The sequence below is a fragment of the Scardinius erythrophthalmus genome (assembly GCF_964197995.2).
Source record: "Scardinius erythrophthalmus genome assembly, chromosome: 3".
Taxonomy (NCBI): domain Eukaryota; kingdom Metazoa; phylum Chordata; class Actinopteri; order Cypriniformes; family Leuciscidae; genus Scardinius; species Scardinius erythrophthalmus.
Window position 1 is genome coordinate 54,514,543 of NC_138223.1, and position 21,930 is coordinate 54,536,472.

At 39.2% G+C, this 21,930-nt stretch overlaps 1 protein-coding gene and 1 pseudogene across 2 annotated transcripts in view; one reads left to right on the top strand and one right to left on the bottom strand.

The window, feature by feature from the left end:
- Positions 1-14,849, top strand: part of LOC308687488 (adhesion G protein-coupled receptor E3-like) — a 43,646-nt gene extending 28,797 nt beyond the window's left edge. Inside the window, exons 6-14 of the mRNA XM_081360060.1 lie at positions 2,016-2,135; positions 2,261-2,442; positions 2,552-2,713; positions 2,789-2,995; positions 3,073-3,305; positions 3,389-3,455; positions 3,538-3,629; positions 6,056-6,206; positions 13,641-14,849. Coding sequence (XP_081216186.1) covers positions 2,016-2,135; positions 2,261-2,442; positions 2,552-2,713; positions 2,789-2,995; positions 3,073-3,305; positions 3,389-3,455; positions 3,538-3,629; positions 6,056-6,206; positions 13,641-13,805 — 1,379 coding nt within the window. The 3' untranslated portion in view covers positions 13,806-14,849. The remainder of the gene's footprint in view (positions 1-2,015; positions 2,136-2,260; positions 2,443-2,551; positions 2,714-2,788; positions 2,996-3,072; positions 3,306-3,388; positions 3,456-3,537; positions 3,630-6,055; positions 6,207-13,640) is intronic.
- A 760-nt stretch (positions 14,850-15,609) lies between these two features.
- LOC308688880 (dnaJ homolog subfamily B member 1-like) lies at positions 15,610-18,943 on the bottom strand (annotated as a pseudogene). The gene is made up of 3 exons: positions 18,911-18,943; positions 18,303-18,803; positions 15,610-15,848 (listed from the first exon to the last, which is right to left on the bottom strand). The product of its transcript is annotated as a dnaJ homolog subfamily B member 1-like (transcript).
- Between the last annotated feature and the right edge of the window lie 2,987 nt (positions 18,944-21,930).

A 21,930-nucleotide genomic window follows, 5' to 3' on the forward strand; every position in this document is an offset into this window, starting at 1 on the left:
ACTGACTGTGACACATGCTAACCATGTCACTTAGAAGTCAACAAAACAATAATTCAAACTAAGTAAGTTTTGATTAATTCATACAAAATGTCAGGACAGTATGACAAAGTTACATCTCATGAAAAAAAATTACTTTCATACTAGGGCTGGCTTGCTGTGTACAAAGAGCCGTAGTTAACCGACAAGCTGAGCCATATCGCATTAATTATCGCTGGCGATACGTCCGCAATATTAATGCGATATGGCTCAGCTTGTCAGTTAACTATGGCTCTTTGTAGTAAATGCCGCTCAATCTGAAAGCAGATGATGGCGATTTACTACTAATCAAGGAACCGGCTTTACTGACGAGATGCACATAACAATCTCCCGCAACCCGGTATCACGACAAGACGTGAAATAAACACGTTGGTCCCCTTTGGAAAACGTGTAGATGTCACAGTTTAACGCCCTCAAACGTGAATCTTACACGTTTGCCATTGAAGATCTGTACAATTTCCTTACCATTTTATAGATTATAAATGTAAGATCCCTTCTACTCCCACACCTAAACATACCCATTTTATGGACAATATTAAAATGATAAAACGTATGGACAGATATGTGTATGAAAATGGCATTTTTATGAACAATATGGCATTAAAAGATAGTTTGAGCCACGAATCCTACCCCTAAACCTAACCATAACCATTTCTTAAAACTAACGTTACCTAGGCAACAATTATAAAGAAAAACAACAGACAGACGAGTATGATCACAATAATTTATTTATCGTTCCTAATAACCATAATATACTAACCTTACAACACAACATCGATTCACAAAATACATAAATTTTATTAGCTTGATGTAATCCAAACCTTCAGAATCCATATATTATTTGCAAGAAAAAGATCCAAACTCAGCCCTTTATCCAGTAATCGTCATCTTGACCGTAAACGTCAAACCCCGCCCTTGTTATGAATTCAAATTCAAAAATTGCGCCCTCAGGGTTACTATGGTTACGGCAATATCAAACGCTCATTGGCTCTCGCCTCGCCTGCTTCGTCACAGATTGCGTCATGCACATTCACATTTGAAATGAAGCGCGCAGCCCTCAGCGAACCGAACTACCGAACCGAAGACGGATTAACATTTTCATGGATTTGAATTAATAACTTAAATTCTGCTCTGTTACCTCATACAAAACCACTGCCAGAGAGGACTGCGACACATCGTCACGTGAACAACTTTGGTACCGATTTTGATATTTTCTCAATAAATTATTGTGATTATACTTGTCTGTCTGTTGTTTTTCTTTATAATTGTAGCCTACGTAACTTAGTTTTAAGAAATGGCTATGATTAGATTGGGGTAGGATTAGCAAACGTCCCGGGATAATGGTACGTGTAAGATTCACGTTTGAGGGAATGTGTGAGATTCACGTATGAGGGCGTTAAACTGTGACATCTACACGTTTTCCAAAGGGGACCAACGTGATTATTTCACGTCTTGTCGTGATACCGGGTTGTCTCACGATATATATCGCCCAGCCTTATTTCATACCTCCAAAACAAGTTTTGTTCAATAAATGCAGCAACAGAAGCTGAATATGTCTTCTGTCTTCTTGGTGGGGGGAGGGTCTAACTGTACATGTGCAGTATGAGTGTCATCACTCCTCTAGCTTGTTTCTGATTGGAGAAAAATGACATGTTGCAACCATCCCCTGTTGCAACACTCCCCGGTCTCCCCTAGCCTCAGATGAATAAATTAAAGATACAAGAAGACATTACATCTCTCAAGATCTCAGCAGAAGAGGATTCAACAACTCCACAAACAGCATTACCAGCTTGACTTAATTTAACTCTGGGGATTTTGCTGTGTACAAAGTTAACTGATTAGTTCAAACTAGTAATTAGGTGAAATAGTTATTTTATTTTAGTCTTTTTATTGTTTTGTTTTTTGCACATTTGTGCAGATTGAATCAACTTTAATAAAAAAACAAAAAACAAAACATAACTGCTTATTTTCTAAATCAGAGGTTGAAGTCTTCATGGTTGGATCCAGTGTCACCTTAGATAAAATCCCTCGACTTGTCACGACAAATTCTTCTGTGGACATCGATCTCATTGAGATCGCCAAGAACAACAATGAAACAAGTGTGTGAGATGTGTTTTAATACAACATTTTTATTAAAACATTTTTAGAAGATATATCACTAAACCACATTTAACTAAAGGTTTTAATGTGTTGAATACAAGTTTCTTCTATTTCTGTCACACAGGATCAGCTGCTGTGGCTTTCATGAGTTATAACACAATGGAGAATTTACTGAAGCCAGACTTCTTCAACACACCAACTAACACGAATAAAACCATGATGTCCACTGTGATCTCAGCTACTCTTCTCAAAACCACCAACACTAAACTCACCAAACCAGTCAACTTTACCCTCAAACACATCAGAGTGAGAGACTGAAATGTGTTTTTGTCCAACCTGAGAACTGATGAACATCTGAAAACATCTAATATTCAGTGCTATACTATTTTCTGCATGTTCTTTCTTCTTTTTGCAGGAGTTTGAGCCCGGCAGTTCTCTGTCCTGTGTGTACTGGAGCATCAGTGAGTGGATTGTAGATGGTTGTTCTGTTTTAAAGACCAACAGCAGCTACACTGTGTGTTCCTGTGGTCATCTGTCCACATTCGCTCTCATCATGCAAACCAGCCACCCATCAGAGGTACGAGAGCATTTATAGTGAGCATTGAAGAACAGCACAGATTTGGCACTCATGTACTCTGACATGTTTCCTCAGAGCGACTCACTGCTGGACATCTTGAATTTGGTGTGTGTGATCGTGGGGTTGGTGTTCTTCAGTTTGGCCCTGTTGACCTTTGCCCTTTGTCAGTGGAGTCCTGGAGTGAATAATGTGGCTCGCATCAACCTCTGCGTGAGTCTTCTGTTGGCTCACCTTCTGTTCCTGCTCACACAACAGTTCCTGAGCCTCATACGCCGTCATCAGGTGAGAATGATGAAGGAGCTCTACAGCTCAGCACAGTCTCACTGAGAATCATCATAACCGTCTCTCATGATCTCCAGGTGTTGTGTGCCGTGATATCAGGTGTGCTGCACTTCCTCTTTCTCTCCGGCTTTGTGTGGATGTTCATTGAAGCTGTGCTGCTCTTCATCTGTGTGAAGAACCTATCACAGATCAGCTCCAAAAGGAGGGGCGTGCTTAGGAGTGGATTCCTGTGTGTGATTGGATATACGGTTGCTCTGGTTGTGGTGGCTGTGTCTGCTGGGGTGAATCCTAAAGGCTACGGAAGTAAAAAGTGAGTTTAGTTTGAACGACTCAGAGATCAACACCTTCATCCTTCATGTTTGTTCATTTAATTATTTTTCTTCCTCTAAACAGGTGTTGGATTAAAATGGATAAAGGCTTTATCTGGAGTTTTCAGGGACCTGTTTGCGTCATACTAGCAGTAAGCACGTTTCTCATCATGACTTTGTATTAAAAGGAAAAGTGATTAAAGATTAATGACTGTTGTTTCTCTTACTGTGCAGTTAAACATGATTCTCTTCATCTACATCATCATCAGTCTGACCTCCACCTTGAAAAATCTGAACGCTGAAGTTTCACATATGAAACAAACCAAGTAACAAACAATATGATTTGAAAACTCCATGAAATGTGTATATATATTGTTATATGCTGCATATTTACCTTTAACCTTATTTTGATTATTCTCAGGTTATGGAAGTAAAATAATGTCTAATGTTTTTTTAAATAAAAAGCCTGTTGAATTGCACTACTTGAAAAAAATAGGCATTGCATGAATTGTATTTTTAGGGCTTGCATTTTTATGGGCTGAAATTCAACATGGTTGAATATTTAAGCTGTGAATATTACAATTAAAAACATTTCAAAAACCTATTCATTATTAAAAATTCAATAATCCATATTCACCATTCAAATTTCACTTCCAAAATATTCAAACTATTTAAATATACAACCTAAAAAATTTAACAGGCAATTTTCGGTCCATTTTATTTCGCTTCCATAAATTCAGTGGTTCAAATTCAACAGTAAATTCAACATCGACATCCAGGAACTGCAGGAAAAGCAGTAGATTGCTGAGCATACTCTCCATCTGCTGTTAGTCAACCTCACCATCAGAGTGTGTTGTTGATGAAGACCAGCATAATTAGAGCAAGTCATTCATTCATAAAACTCATTTACAGCAATGTAAGTGTATTTGTTATTATTATGACGGCTGTTTTATGTTAAATTCAGTGCCTTCACAGTTCTTTACTTTTCCTGTGTAGCCTACATGCATCTTTCTCTACCGTGAACAAGATTATAATGTTATTCCCCGATGCGGATATACAGATCCAATGTTAGTTTTTTGAGGTTGACATATATTTCTCTTGGTTGTTTAGTTGCCTTAACTTTATATTGTGGCGATGTGCTGCATGCAGGCTATTAGGGTTTCCCTCAATACTTCTGGACATATACAACGCTTAACGTAGCTTAATGGACTACACTGATGTAAAAGACCAAACTCGCAGGCAAGCAGATGGACTCAGAATAATGCGCAAAGCTGAGCGTTTCCCAGTGATAGACTGGCATAAAGATGGCTTGATGTTGGACATTCGCACATTTAGGGACCGTCTATAAAGTGTATACAACTTTGGTATACACGTTTCTAACTCCGATAGCATTTGAATAGAACGGCGTACAGTCATAAAACCAACTGTAAAGTGTTCATGTAGTGTCAGGCATAATGCGCACCCTTTGGATTTTTGATATTTATTCAAATAAATTTAAGTTTGCTATTGAAGTTAGAAACATGTATGCCAATGTTGAATGCAACTTTAGAGACGGTCCCTAAATGTGCGAATGTCTAAAGTCAAGCCAATTTTACATTTAGTCATTTAGCAGACGCTTTTATCCAAAGCGATTTACAGTTAAACTAACAATAGGACAAAAATATGCAAGTGCTACGATTCTTCCCAGTTTAAGCTAATGCAATACACGTAGGCATACTATATATATATATATATATATATATATATATATATATATATATATATATATATATATATATATAGAGAGAGAGAGAGAATAGAATAGAATAGAATAGAATAGAATAGAATAGAAAGTGTTAGCATTAATTGATCAAGTGTTGTTTTTCAGTATATCACGAAACGCTCAGCATGAAACTTTGTGCTTTAAGTTTATATTCGGAGTCCTTCTTCTTGCCTGTAGCCTATATAGCCTACAGCCTACATCCCCAATAAGGTGCAAGATTGGTCTTTCATATCACTGTATGCGTTAAGCATTTTGTCCCAATGGAAGGTAAAACCGTGAGAGATACGAGACCACAGCGTCTCAGTAATCACACCACCGGCCTCGTGCCGTTCTCCCGCGGCCGTCAGCCTCGTCCTGCTCGCCACAGTAAACATGATGAATGAATGGCGACTGTAGAACGCAAAAGCCGAATCCCGGACATTTTGGGCGATCTCTAAATCCCTGGCAAACTCATCACGTAGGCTAGCCTTGTTGTTTTCAACTGCGCTCTCTTACTGGTAGGCATGGCTTGGGAATGGCCTCCTAGGGCAGCGAAGCAAGTGCATTCTGGGAGTTGTTGCCTTTCATCCACATAAGCCAAAAATACATTTTCTGGCTTTTCTCAGTCTAGAAAGCTCCTAATTCAAAAATTTCTTCACATTTCTTCTACTTAAATGACCTATTTTAAATACACATTCATCTTCCCAGAGGTGAAGTATCCCTTTAATGCAATGCCTATTTTCTTTTAAGTAGTGCAATTCAACAGGCTTTTTATTTCAAAAACATTTGACATTATTTTACTTCCATACAGGTTAGGTAAAGTCAAATGTGTACAATAACAATTGCAGAGTTTTTCTTCATAAATCACTTTCTTAAACAAGTTTCAAGTGTGGTTGATTACAATACAGAAGTGTTCTACAGACAAAAGGCATACTTATAACAGGACAATTGCAGATTTTCCACAACAATATAATCAGTAAATATATATTAACTCTCCATCTTTCTCTGCAGGAATATGACATTTAAAACACTGGCTCAGTTTGTGGTTCTTGGTTGCTCCTGGATTCTGGGTTTCTGGAAGGAGCTGGAGATCCTCTTCCTGATCTTGAACTCCCAGCAGGGAACCTTCATGTTCCTGGTCTATTGTGTCCTCAATGATCAGGTCAGACATCAGTACAGACAGTCTACCAGAAAATCATCTCTCACCTACTTTATATTAAAGGGTTAGTTCCCAAAAATGAAAATTAGCCATGATTTACTCACCCTCAAGTCATCCTAGGTGTATATGACATTCTTCTTTCAGACGAATACAATCAGAGATATATTTAAAAATGTCCTGGCTCTGAGAGGAGTCTGCAGCTTCCATTGAAAATGAATGACTTCCGGTAACTTTGGAAGCTGAAGTCGGCGGCGGTGTGTACGTACAGTAATAAAGGCCTTCTGAAGTGAAGCGATGTGTTTGTGTGAGAAAAATATATCGACTAAAATTACTTTCGGGCAGACAGCCGTACACAAGTCTACTTGTCTACTTGCAAGTCTACCGTTTGCACTATCAAAACCATTCAAATTGTAGACAACATACGCTTTTCAGCAATATACGGCTTATTACGTAATTTCATGCTTTCCATCTGCAAATGACAGCAGCACGGGAAGGAGGATTTGAACAGAGATATACGAAGCGTATATCAGCTACTGTTCGGACGCTCTTGCTCACTGCTCCGCGCTTTGCTCTATCGCTTTTACATTTTATCTCCTATATTTTTATATTTTATTTCCTTTTATCACCTAATTTTAACTTCAGCAAACAGCACAGTGCTCAGACAACAAAGTTTGGATTACTACAAAAACGCAGAATTCTTTTACCCGACCAGCTTACATTCCGGGAAAGGAAAACACAACTGCCTACATTCATACGGATAAGAGAAAATGCCTCTTCTGGAATCTACTTGCTGCACTAACTGCCACAGACTTTTACAAAGGATTGCAGTTCTCGAAACAAAGTTACTTACGGGACCATCAAACCAGACGGAGCACACAACAGAGCTTCGTCATGAACACCCTCAGCATACCGGTGAGTCCCATGAAACTAGTGCTCCTCGACAGGTAGAGAAACAAGCCGATCGACTTACTAATCGATGGCACAAACAGGGAGCGAGACCCAAAGGCACTCGAGACATCAGATTGTCACGAGCATCACATATTGCCGCAGTAGCATCCTCTACCCCAGATACAGCTCTGACAAGGATTGCAAACACCGGTCTTCTACCACCCCCTATACATCTTGAGAACAGATTTGAAGTGCTAATGAATGTAAATGAGGAATCCCCAAATGTGATGAATATGATCGAACACAGACTGAATGGGCCAGTAGCTAACACTGATGCTAACTGGCGCTCAAGGTTGAGCAGACAGCGGCACTCAGCTCAGAGCGCAGCCGAGCCCAGGACTCTGATAGTGGGGGACTCCATAATCAGAAACATTAGCGGCAGGGATACAACTACGTGCTGCCTTCCTCAAGCAACAACTTCTGATGTAAACAGGGAACTTCAAAACATTCTGATGAAACATAAGACTGCAAATCGACTCATCATTCATGTGGGGAAGAATGATATTCATAAAGAGCAGTCAGAACTCCTTAAGAAGGATTTCAATGAACTTTTTGAAACACTTAAAAGACTGAAAGTTCAAACATTCATCAGTGGACCTCTCCCAGCAAGAGGAACGAACAGGTTTTCACGGTTGCTTGGGCTAAACACATGGCTGCAAAAAACCTGCAATATAAAAGGAGTAAACTTCATTGACAATTTCAATCTTTTCTGGAGTCAGAGACAACTGTTTCATCGGGATGGCCATCACCCAAACAAACTTGGTTCAAGAGTGTTAAAGGACAATATCTACTTCTCCCTCAATCATCCTTCTGCAGTTTGTGCCAATCAACTCAATCTGAACGGCACACACACACCTGGACACAGTATGAATGACCACGGGACTTCACTTCAGCAGCAAAATGGACATGTGGTTGACATATCACACAAGGACAATGATAACACCACTCCGCCACAACAACCTCTGCTCACGGACACAATCTCAGCTGAGCCCTGCCCACAGAGAGACATATCAGAACTGCTTGAAGATTCAGCACCCAAGGACGACTTCCTGGAAAACAGCCAGGGAAGCCAGGACAGCATATCACAACCTCCTATAACACCAGAGCAACAGCCCCTTTCACCAGACACGCTATCCCTCTCTCCAGCCTCGCCTCTTCTGTGTTTCTCACAGAAAATGGAAGAACTGGTGTATGCTGGAACCAGACTATCCCACTCTTTTGCTGCAAGCCCCCAGATACCAACCAAAAAACGACAGGCACCATTACCACCAAAGCCTGCGGGCTCAGCTCACCCTCCCCCTCCTGTGAGAGCTCTTCGGCCTCTGCCACAACGCAAGGGCCCACACCCTCCTCCATCTGCTCGAGGTGAACCAAAAACAACTGATACCAGCTCTCAGTGATGTGTTTTGGGTCCCCGCTCTGATAACAGTAACTTTCTCAAATGTTTACAGAACAAGCGAGATCCCAGTGTGCCGGTATCTTTCTCTATTGCTGTTCTATTACAAGATAGAAAGTCTAAGGCCTTCAATAGCCGTACAGCAAACCTAACTAATCTGGTGCCTATTACACGTCAAAGTAAGATTGATGTGGGGACAAAAAGTAAGACTGTTATGTTAGCACTTTTAAACATTCGTTCACTTAAAAATAAATCACTTTTAGTCAACGATTTAATAACCACAAACAACCTGGATTTTATGCTTCTAAATGAAATCTGGCTAGAAGACAGCTTTAGTGCAACAATCCTCAATGAAACAGCCCCTCCCAACTTTACTTTTATGAGTGTCTGCAGAGCTGTTAAGAGAGGTGGGGGTCTAGCTGCTCTTTTTAAAGATATCTATCAATGTAAGCAAATATCATTTGGGAATTACCCTTCTTTCGAATATCTGGGTATTGTGTTAAAAGGTGCTCCACGCATTTCACTTATCATTATTTACAGGCCTCCAAAATACTCTCCAGCCTTTGCTGAGGACTTTACAGAACTGTTATCAGCAATTACCTCAGAGTTTGACTGTTTTGCCATTGCTGGAGATTTTAACATCCACATAGATAATGCAGAAAACAATATGGCAAAAGAAATCAAAAGTGTTTTAAAAACTTTTGATCTGACTCAGCATGTACATGGACCCACACACAATCGTGGACACACTCTAGATTTACTTATCAGTAAGGGTCTAAACATTTCATCGATTGTTATTAAGGATGTAGCGCTGTCTGATCATTTCTGTATTTTCTTTGATATATTGATCTCTCCTGCCACTGAAGCTAGATCTGTGTCTGTCAAGAAGAGATGCTTAAATGAGAACACTAGTGTACTATTTATGAAGGCTATATCCTTAACACCAAGCATATCTGCAGACTCTGTTGATTTTCTCCTTGATTCTTTTAACTCAAAAGTTAAAAGTGTAATTGATGATATTGCTCCTGTGAAAGTCAGGAAGAAGAGTGGCAGACAAAAAGCACCTTGGAGAAACTCAACAGCTGTGCAAACTATGAAAAGACAATGCAGAAAAGCAGAGCGCATGTGGCGGAAGACTAAACTTGTAGTCCATTATAACATCTACAAAGACAGCATCCATGCTTTCAATATGGAACTAGGCAAAGCTAGACAGACTTTCTTCTCAAATATTATAAACAGCAATTTAAACAACACACGCACTCTTTTTGCAACTGTAGAGAGACTGACAAACCCCCCAAGCCAGATTCCCAGTGAAATGCTCTCAGAGAACAAGTGCAGTGAGTTTGCTTCTTTCTTCTCTGAGAAAAATATCAGAAAGGTGATCAGCACATGCTTGAGTTGCTCTGGGGTCAGACAGATCAAACCACCTGAGAAAGTAGTTACTATGTCTGATTTCAAAGAAATTGATGGCAAAATTTTGGAAGAAACTGTACAGCACCTTAAAACATCAACCTGCGCTCTTGACACACTTCCCACATCATTTTTCAAAAGTGTGTTAAACAGTTTAGAAGCAGATCTTCTAGAAGTGGTAAATGTCTCACTTCGCTCTGGGAGTTTTCCAAACTCCCTGAAAACTGCAGTTGTCAAGCCCCTCCTGAAAAAGAGCAATCTGGATAAGACCATATTAAGCAACTATAGGCCGATCTCAAATCTTCCTTTCATAGGCAAGATCATTGAAAAAGTTGTCTTCAATCAGCTGAACAAATTCTTAAGCTCGAATGGATACTTTGACAATTTTCAATCTGGTTTCCGACCGCACCACAGCACAGAGACAGCGCTCATAAAGATAATAAACGATATTCGCTTAAATACTGACTCAGGCAAACTATCAGTGCTGGTGTTACTCGACCTCAGTGCTGCATTTGACACTGTCGATCATAACATACTTCTTGACAGGCTGGAAAACTGGGTGGGGCTTTCTGGGATAGTCCTAAAATGGTTCAGGTCATACTTAGATGGGAGAGGTTATTATGTGAGTATAGGAGATCATAAGTCTGAGTGGACATCCATGTCATGCGGAGTCCCTCAAGGCTCAATTCTTGCGCCACTCCTGTTCAACCTGTATATGCTCCCAATGAGCCAAATAATGAGAAAGAACCAAATTGCTTACCACAGCTATGCAGACGACACACAGCTCTACTTAGCCCTATCGCCTAACGATTACAGCCCCATTGACTCCATGTGCCAATGCATTGATGAAGTCAAAAGTTGGATGTGTCAAAACTTTCTTCAGTTAAACATAGACAAAACTGAAGTCATTGCGTTCGGAAACAAAGATGAAGTTCTCAAGGTGAATGCATACCTTCACTCTAGGGGTCAAACAACTAAAAATCAAGTCAGGAATCTTGGTGTGACACTAGAGCAAAGAGTATAGAAGCCCAAGAGGCGAAACTCTGTTGTGTTATGGGTAACAGTCTGTAGATGGCGCTGCGGAGGCGCGTCCGCCATTATGGACTGAAAGCTGCTGAAATCGTTAGCGCCAGTCAATGGCAAAATCCATTTTAATAGGCGTTTATAGTTCATGTGTGCACTTGCTAGATTGCACATCTTTTTTGTACCTTTCCGCCTGTAATAGGACATTCACAGATTGTTTTTGTTCTTCCCATTGAAACGTTCACTGTGTGCACTTTCACTGAAGATGTTGAAAAAACAAGTTAATATTTTTGTGATATTCTATGTAAAATATTAACTGTCTTTAGAAATGTTCATTTATAATTTTATTTATTTATTTATTTTTCCAAATCATATATATGGTGATGTTCACTAATTTCAAAATCAACATTTGAATAAACATCTTATTACTTATATCTTATTACTGTGTGTCTGCCTATAGCCTATATTATTTCATGAATTTCTGTTAGTCATATAACTAGGAAAATGCATAATAGAACATAAATATTGATAGATTAAAGTTTTGCAGTAATTTTATAATTTTATCTTTGCAAACCGTAAGTGGTAGGCTAATGAAGCCGATTCGGTGGGGGACATACCCTTACTAAAAAGTACTATAGGAATCTTATAGTATTTTGGGACAAAATATTATAGTAATCTTATAGGAATACTATAGTAATTTGGGACATACTACAGAAGTACGATAAGACTACTATATAAATACTGTAGCAGCTTTAAAATATTATAGAGGTATTACAGAAAATCACAGAAGTATGTTATGTTCTGTAATACCTCTATAATATCCTAGAGCCGCTATAGTATTTCTATAGTAGTCTTATAGTACTTCTATAGTAATATTTTGTCCCAAAATACTATTTTCCTAAGGGTAATTAGGCCATGCATAACCAACACATAGACGTATATTTTCTGTCATTTAACGTCATTTAACGTCGGTCATCCTCATTAATGTATTTTAAATTGTTTTCATATTGAGATATGACGGCCAGAAAAAATTAAGTTATGTTAAGTTTTTGTTATGTTAAGTTTTTCAGTGCCATTGACTCCCATTATTTTTCGGCGTTTTCCTTCAGTTTTCAGTCCATAATGGCGGCCGCGCCGTCACGTCATGGGGGCAACTGTTGCTATGGAGCGTTCTATTGAGTTTCGCCTCTTGGGCTTCTATACTCTTTGACTAGAGTCAGACCTTAGTTTCAGTAGTCATGTCAAAGCAATAACTAAATCAGCATACTATCATCTGAAAAATATTGCAAGAATTAGATGCTTTGTTTCCAGACAAGACTTAGAGAAACTTGTGCATGCTTTCATCACCAGCAGGGTGGATTATTGTAATGGACTCCTCACTGGCCTTCCCAAAAAGACCATAAGACAGTTGCAGCTCATACAGAACGCTGCCGCCAGGATTCTGAGCAGAACTAGAAAATATGAACATATCACACCAGTCCTCAGGTCTTTACACTGGCTCCCAGTTAGATTTAGGATTGATTTTAAATTATTATTGCTGGTATATAAATCATTCAATGGCCTAGGACCTCAATACATTGCAGATATGCTCACTGAATATAAACCCAACAGATCACTCAGATAATTAGGATCATATCAGCTAGAAATACCAAGGGTTCACTCTAAGCATGGTGAGTCTGCTTTTAGCTATTATGCCAGCCGCAGCTGGAACCAGCTTCCAGAGGAGATCAGATGTGCTCCTACAATAGTCACATTCAAATCCAGACTCAAAACACTTCTGTTTAGCTGTGCATTTACTGAATGAGCACTGTGCCGCTGTTCGTCCGACTGTTTGCACTGTACTGTATTTTATTTTTTTATTTTTCTTAACTGTTTTAATTATTCTTATTTCTTTTTATTATTTTAATTTCTTTTATGTAAAGCACTTTGAATTGCCATTGTGTATGAAATGTGCTATATAAATAAACTTGCCTTGCCTTGCCTTGATTTTATTTTATAAAATAATAAAAGAAACAAACAAATACATGGCGAAAGAAGTGTTAGACAGCAGAAGAGGGGATTGGGATGATTGTTAATGAAACTTGGGAAGTGGATGGCCGTTACTCTTTCACGTATCTAAGCATGTAGTGAGTGCATGTGTATGTGTGTGTGCCTATGAATGCGTGCATTTGTATGTCTGCGTTTATGAAAAAAGTGTCCTAAATGAAAACTGTGCCACCCAATGTCACAAAAAAGACTTGTATATATGTATTATAGTTCATTTTTTAACTTTAAAGTGTTAGTTTCTTTTATTAATAAAAATCAGTCAATTTATTCTCGTTTATTTTTTTTGTCTATTTAAATTCTATTTACAAACTCACCACACACAATTAATGGTCAATGACTGTAATTTGTTGAAAGCTAATCTTTTTCTGAAAAAAGATGACACCTTGCACATTAAGATAGCACATTGTTTCAGAATTGTACAGTCAAAAAATCTAAATATGTGAAAACGCCTATTTTAGCTTCAGGTTCTAAAGGGTTAAGTTAATTTTTCATTTCTCATCTTCTAAAATTATATTCTTGAAAAATAACCTTGACATGTTCTGTTTTTTTTTTTTTTTTTTTTTTTTTTTTTTAAACCAGAGTTTAAAACTATTTCTCTTCTCATTCTTGTCCAGGTCAGGCAGCAGTACAGGAAGTTCTTCAGAAGTCTTTGCTGTGGACTCAAATTAACACCATCAAGAAACACTGATGACACAAGCATCCATATTCAGCAAAGGAAATGCACTTCTTATGAAAGTGATTCTGTCATGACCGACTCAGTTACAAATTTCACTAGTTAACATGCTATATATTTACAGCTGTCAATACACTTATGTGAATCTATAAATTTCTTTAAGTGCAACATTTCTTTGGTAGAGGAACTACTATGATTTTTAGAGGCTGGTATACTGGGTTACACTTTTAATACGCTAACAAAAATAATAAGATAAAGCAATTGTTTTTCAGCTTAAAGTGTTTTATTAAAGCAGTGTGATATCTGTAACATTTCAAATCTTATTTTCTTTTAAACAATCTATTCAAAACTCAAAACATATTCATAACTTAGAATCTCACAATCCTAAAAGATCCCACAGATGTATCCCAAAGAATTTGTGAATAAACAAATTTAGTTTCACAATAAAAAACAATAACATAAATTACCTGTAATAAAACAGAAAAAGCTTCCATATGATTTTGCATAAGAAATGAACCACAATATCAGTAGTTTGAATCATTTATTTTAAATAAATCTAGTATTTGTTACAAATTTGTCCTCTATCTGACTTTGAGCTTTTGAGTTTCTCACCATATAACTTCTGCATCAAGTGTTGTTTCACATACTTAGAAGAGAGAGGATCCAAGCATCACTTTGAGCCACCACTATATTGGAAATGACTGTTAGTGGCATCAGCAGAACCGTATTAGTCCGTATTAGCAGGAAAAGTACAGGCTACTTTCACAGAAAGACTTCCCTGAGGTGTCCAAAGGATCAGGCTGCTGATAAGAAACTATATTATTGTAGCCCCGCAACATCACAACATGCTCTACTGTCCATCTTTGGAATAAGTAAACTTAGATGTGTTAAATGTGTGTAGTTAACAACAAAACGCTGGCCAAGAGTTCGCAGCTGGAGACTTTCTGCTGGACTTGACCCAAGGAAACTAAAATGGGGGGAAACTAAAAATTTAGGAAGCTAAAAATGTACATGACAAACCAGTCTAGTCCAGCAATGTTTTGGTTCAGATAGTCTCTCATTGGCAGTACATTACAGAATAACAGTTAAACAATTTCAGCAGCCCCTCATAATCATAGTATTTAAAGGACAAATCAAGTGAAAAATGAACCTGGGGTTAATTAACACATGGTTACCGAGTCGATCGTTCCCTGCGATGCGTTTTCATGAAAATCGAATGTAAAGAGTTTTATCTTTAAAAACAGATTAGCTCATAACACTAGTATATTGGGCACAGAGTAAGTCAAATAAATCGCTAGTTAATACCACTAACAAGGCTCAAAATAGCCTCACACTAACACGGTAACATAATGAGGGTCCTTACATACAAACCGAAGCATTGAGAACTTTGTAAGTGTACAGATAGAGCCACGAACGCCGTGCTACATTAGATTTCACAAACGTAATTCCTATCGACCAGCTATCCTATCGACGGCGTTCGTGACTCAATTAGTCGAGACTGTTTTCCAAGATGGATCCTGCATGTCAACGCGTAATGTACTGTCTTTAAAAAGTATCTTCTTATTAAACTGTCTGTACACTTACAAAGTTCTCAATGCTTCGGTTTGTATGTAAGGACCCTCATTATGTTACCGTGTTAGTGTGAGGCTATTTTGAGCCTTGTTAGTGGTATTAACTAGCGATTTATTTGTACTTACTCTGTGCCCAATATACTAGTGTTATGAGCTAATCTGTTTTTAAAGATAAAACTCTTTACATTCGATTTTCATGAAAACGCATCGCAGGGAACGATCGACTCGGTAACCATGTGTTAATTAACCCCAGGTTCATTTTTCACTTGATTTGTCCTTTAAATACTATGAAACCAAAATTCCCAATGGCTATGTCTCCAGCATTGCAGTATACACGGCTCAAGAAGCCGGCAAAACATTTGCGATAGTGTCCTTGGCACTCAGGCTTAATCTTTCGGGAAACTCGTCGTGGGGACATACTCCACCCCGAAGTCCCCACGACGATCTGGGGATTTCGGAAGAGGAAGACCGTCCCCGGAGACACGCCGTTTCATCCCGGGACGGACAATGTCTTGAGTTGTTAAGTTAACCGTGCGATTATCCAGTGTTGGAACATTAACTGTGCAACCACAAAGTGCCTGAGAAAGTAGAGAAGAACAGGATTAGAAAAATAAAGACAGGGAAGAAAAGAGTTTGTAAGCAAACTCTTAAAGTGGTACATGCACTTTTACAAGTTGATTGTACTGAAATGTGTGTTGGTAGTGCCTGTACACAACCATCATATAATGATAAAAATCCATCCAGTGTTTTTTTTTTTTTATCTTATATGTTTTCCCCTGTCTCAAATCAAGCTGTCTGACCATGTGACATCACACGGTTGGACGCCCCTCCCACGATTGTTAATTGACAGCAGTGTTTCAACACAGACCTGCCCTGAGCGAGCTGTCATCATAGTCCGCCATTGTTGATACGCTGGAGCAGAATGGCGTCTAAGCGATTGTGGTGTTCTGTTCTTGAGTGTAATAACGAACACAGCAGTCATTTTGATGTTCCTAAATCTGAACCGCTGAAGACGCAGTGGCTGAGTTTTGTTTTCAAAGGGAATATTCCCCATGATCAACGTCAATGCTTTCATGTTTGCGTGAATCATTTCTCACCAGACTGCTTTTTTAAACGAGAACACTGAAAAAGGTATTAGCTCCTGTCTGAGTATGTGTTGTTTATGTGCCTAATGACTGTCATAGTCTCACAGACTGGTTATTTTTTAAACAGATCAGTAAAATGTTAGTGCTTCAGCCCTGACAGTTGTTCCTAACACTGCATAGATAACGTTACGAATCACTGACAAGCCTACATTTACTGAAAAAAAGTTTTTCATGACCATTAGCTGTAACATCAATCTGTCAATTAAATAATGTATACATCAGTAAACACATAGCGTTCGTATCTCACTACTCTACCCTGCCAGTACAAACAAAGATAGATCAAAGTGACATTACGTTAACCAACCATTCAGAAACGTCCTGTTCGAGCCTTAATTGTCGAACTTCTTCGGGGCCGTCATCTTGTTCCGGGTCCGACTCCGGTTCAAATTGATATGGTTGGTTGCACAGATGTTTCCTCAGAGACTCCCGCTGCCATTCTTTCTCCAAAATATACCCTCAACTCAACTTACCTGTATAAATAAATAAATAAACTGTTGTCAAGGCAACACTCCACGTGTGTTGTGTCAAATGAACAGAACAGAGGGGCGGGGTGAGCAAAGCTCATTATCATTTAAAGACACATGCACTTAAATGGCGTGCTGAAAACAGAGTTGTAGGGTTGCCAACCGTTCCGTATAATATGGAATCGTCCCGTATTTGACACATAAAAGTCTTGGTCCGTATTGAACTGATACGGAACGCACTTTGTTCCGTATTTTTGAGAATCAATTCAGTGCAAATCCATGACAGACACATAGCTTCTAATATACAATAGAGAAAAAAACCCGACGGTGTGGTAGATACTAATTTCTCCCTCTGTTTGTCTATGATCAGCGTAGCGTTTTTAACATCTTGGAACATCATCAGAGAATGCCCTTTTAATTGGTCGTTTCAGTCTTTGTGAGTCACGTATCGTAGCAACGATGACGACAAGTGACAACAGCGGGAAATGTAAAAATCACTACCTCCGAGCAGCAACATAGAATTGAATGGGAAAATGACTACCCATGGCTGGAATGCGTGAGGGAATACTGTTGTGTTTATTGTTCTTCAAATGCAGTCTAAGCCGATGAGTTTTGAATGTTATACAGACATCCCAACCTGCACAAAGTCATTTCCGGGAGTCAAGAAATTTCCAACGGGGGGTGGGGGGGCTGGGGGTGCGATTCGGTTATGAATAATTCGGTTCGAGAAATCTCCAACGGGGGGGGGGGGAGTCGTTCTGATTAATTCGGTTCGAGAGTAGAGATAAAATCCCAAGGCACACACGCACACTAACGCACACACGCAAGGTCTCTCGCTCCCTCTCTCTGCCGTGCGCGCGCTACGCTTGCGCGCTCTTGCTTCCGGGAGATTTTAACTGATTTGCGGGCATCAGGGAGCCGCTATCAATATGCGGGAGACTCCCGGAACTTCCGGGAGACTTGGGATGTCTGGTTATATGTTGTATTTGTTTAAGTTAAAAATAAAACATATTATAAAGTAAACAAATCCATGGTTCATTGCTGGCAAAATGATCATGATAGCCTTTATATTTCACATCTATGTGGTTCAGTCTTGTATATTGATTAGCCTACTTTGCAATTCTATAAATATATAGGCCTAATAAGTTGTTTAAGTTGTTTTATAATATGCTACAATATATGAAATATATTATCTAAATGTATCAATTAGTTTCCACAATATTCACCAGAATTCATAATTTCAGGGGTTATTTTTCTAAATTTTGAAAAATATTTGAAACCCCAATTTTTGAAAAAAAAAAAAAAAATTTTTTGATAATTGTTAATTAAAGTATATTACAGACTTTTCATTTAGACCCTAAATAATCATATTAACTTGTACAAAAATGGCATATGACCCCTTTAAAATAGGAGCCCATCTTATCTCTTTGAGTGTAATTTTTGCAGAGTAAATAATGTCCGATCCGTCTCTTCTGTACACTGGATGAGGCTTATCCTTCACCACGATCACCACATATGTGGAGATATTTGATGGCATCTCATCCCCTTCCTTAGGGAAAGTAATCTTGGTTCCTTCTTTCCAGCCTTTCTTCACTTCCACTGTAAGGATCTTGTCCTCAGTGCGCGACGTTCTTCCATCGGGATTCAGGCGTTTGCGGGAGATCTTCATCTTCTTGGTGCAGCCAGTGAACACTTCTTCTAGACTGACACTCAGGTCGTGGGTCACGGGAGGATCATGTTTTTTGGCCAGTGCCCCGCTGGGACCTCGCGTGTTAAAGGAGCGTGGAGAAACCACCCATGCCACCCATGGCAAACCTAGCAAATGGGTCATCAGTTTTCATTCCCTCGTCCATGCCACCGTTACGGCAAACATGTGTTCGAAAGGGTAAACAAAGAGAGCACATATTACAGAACTGTGTGGTCGCTATCGATGTAAATGTCTGTTGAGAGAATAATGTTAGAAATCGAAGTACTCTTCCCAGCCTGCACAGCCATGTGGGGCCCAAATGGGTTTGACCTGGGCTATCTAACTGGGACCCAGCCAGTTTTGTCTTCGGTTTCCATGTAGGCCCCACATGGGTTTGCCCAGATGAAATGAACACTGCTTAGTGTGCACAGTACAGGCTGTTAAATGTAACACTGAATCAGTGTTGGAGGTAATGAGATAATTAAGTGATTGAATAATGATTGTGCATTATTGATGAACACCTGCTGTTAACAAGCATAATCACTGAAGGAAAGAGAAACACAAGAACTACTTCCAGCCACAACCTTGGATGAAATCAACTGAAGATAAAATACATTAAATCTCTCAAGATCTGATTAAACAACTCCACAAACAGCATTACCAGCTTCACTTATTGCTAACCAGACTGACTTTAATTATGTCAGACATCTACAGAAAAGAATTAAGAAGAGGTTTAGATGTTGATTACTTATTTGAAAGTAATAGTTTGATTTGATGTTACCATTGTGGCGATCAGTGTGTGCTTTAGTCAGGCTCTTGGCTTTTTAACATTAGTTTTTCTCTGGCAGCTGTGTCTGTTTGTTATGGCGAGAACAGCAAGAGAAAATATAATCAGATGCTGTAAGCTGATTGATGATAAGAGTAGAATCATCATGTAGTGGCTTAGCTCATTGATTATGTGTGAGGTTATATGGGTAGTATGTTATTCTTTTTTTTTCTACAGCAAGAGAATAATAGAATTTAATCAGAACGTCAAATGATTTTTAACACACCATTTACATATTTTGGGCTTCTGTGAGATTTACTCGCACACAGACATCAAGAATCAGCATATGAATCTCAACAATGGTGACATGCTTCATGCTGCAATGCATTCTGGGTGCATCATACGAAACTTATCCATAGCTCCCAGAATGCATTGCAGCATGAAACATGTCACCATTGTTGAGATTCATATGCTGATTCTTGATGTCTGTGTGCGAGTAAATCTCACAGAAGCTCTCCACCGGACTCCCCGCCGTTACCCTCCCATGAAGGATTTTTTATTTTATTTTATTATTCCCGCGAACCAAGATGAGTCAAGTCAAGTTATCAGCCTTATTAGACATTCTCTGTTATCAGTCAAGTTCACCCTCGAGAGCATCTCGATAGCCGCACCCTCATCGGCTCTGGTCGCACCCTTTCGCCATGGCACGTGACCAAAAGAGAAGAGAGGTCGTTTCGAGGGGGGAGGGAAGGGTAATGTTTTTGATTAAAGATTATAAGGGTACATGAATTTTAAAAAAATAATGAAGTGCACAGATAAATCATTTATAATAAACACTACAATATTACATATAAAAAGAAGATTTGTCAAATTTGATTTCATGCCGACTTTAACTCACGGCTCCGTTTCCACACAACTACCGCACACATCTTTCATTTGCAAAGCATACATTCACTTTTATAACATTCACAGTTTTCATAAACCCTAAATATTAACTGGTAAACAGTTTATGGCGAAGCATTTCCTTGTAAACAGCTACGTTTTTAATGTTAGCTCTCCGCCAGAGAAAGAAAAAAAAAATACAACACAGCAAAATGCGAGAAAACAATTCAAACTCACCAAAACCGGTGTGGCTTAGTTCTCATAAAATCCCCGTCAGTTCCCGACCAGGTAAGTTATGTTTTTCAACTGCAAAATCAACTTTTTCACTCTTTTCTCTACTTATTAAACACAATTCATTCTCTCCGATCTCTGTGCTCTCTTCCTCAGGCCTCTGTGCAGCGTCACTGACTGAAGTACAGTGCGTCTAGCGTCACTAGTCCCTTAAAGCCTAGTTCACACTACATGACTTTAAAACGTCAGGCTGAACTGTGCGGTTCACATTACATGACTTGCTCTGTGTGAAATCAGGAGTGTTCAAGTTGTTGAGCTGTTCACACCACACGACACAACGTGATTGATCCGCAACAGGAGGTAACGCACTACAGGAGTTGACAACAACTCTGTCACCCAACCATAGGCGTAATTTGCGGGTGGGATGGGTGGGACATGTCCCCACCACTATTTTCTTAGGTTGATATGGTCCCCACCACTATTGAAACATCTCGCCGAATGTACCAATACAAATAAACAAAACATCTTCAGTTAACTAGCAGAGCATTCATTTCGTTCGTTTTTTTAAATAAGACGCGATCTAGCGCTGAAATATGTGGTTTTTTTTTAAATCAACTGATCAAAGTGCTCGTTGCCGCTGCGATCAGTGGCGCGGATACTGTGTTTGTTTCTGGCTCGCGCACAGCCTTCACTCAGACGTGCACTTCAATCCGTTGTGGAGAGACTCGGTTCCGGTGCAGTTAGAAAACAAAAAACACACACAAAAAAGTGTCCCTGCCTGATATACAACCACTGAAAAACATAATCGGTTTTGATGAGAAAAAAAAAAAACTATATGAGTGCGGATTAGAACCCAGAACCTCTGACACGCGTGGCAAAAATTCTACCCCTGGACCACTTATATACACGCTTAATTTCGATGGATCAACATAGGCCTCACTGAACGACCACTTAAACCCAATCAATGTACTATGTAAATAGATTGCTGGATATTTATATCTGTTTTATGATTAAGCATTGCGTCTTTGAAAACCGCGTATTTACCCGGTGACCTCAACCCATGTCTTGCTCTGATTGGCTGAAGTTCATGACATCAGTGAGGTTGAGTCGGCCGACAGCTCTGGATATCTAGCATGCTAGATATTTTTCTGGGCTCGGCGACGCGTCTGCGAGGCGTCTGCGAGCGTCTTTGATGTGTTGTTGGCTCTTTCATACTAACAGATTGGCGAGCGTTCATCGCCCGCTAATCCCCCGCGATTTGCACGCGATAACACCCCGACCTGTCGGCGAGCTCAACGATTTGCAAATCGGGCTTAAATCGGGCTTAAAATCATGTAGTGTGAACTAGGCTTAAAGGGGCAGTGATATGAATTTTCTGTCAGCATACTTTTAAGGCGAGACACTACAGGTGAATAGGGTAAAATTTTAAAATAATAGATATCACCATGAAACTTCCTCAGTTGATTACTTACACAAGTATATAAA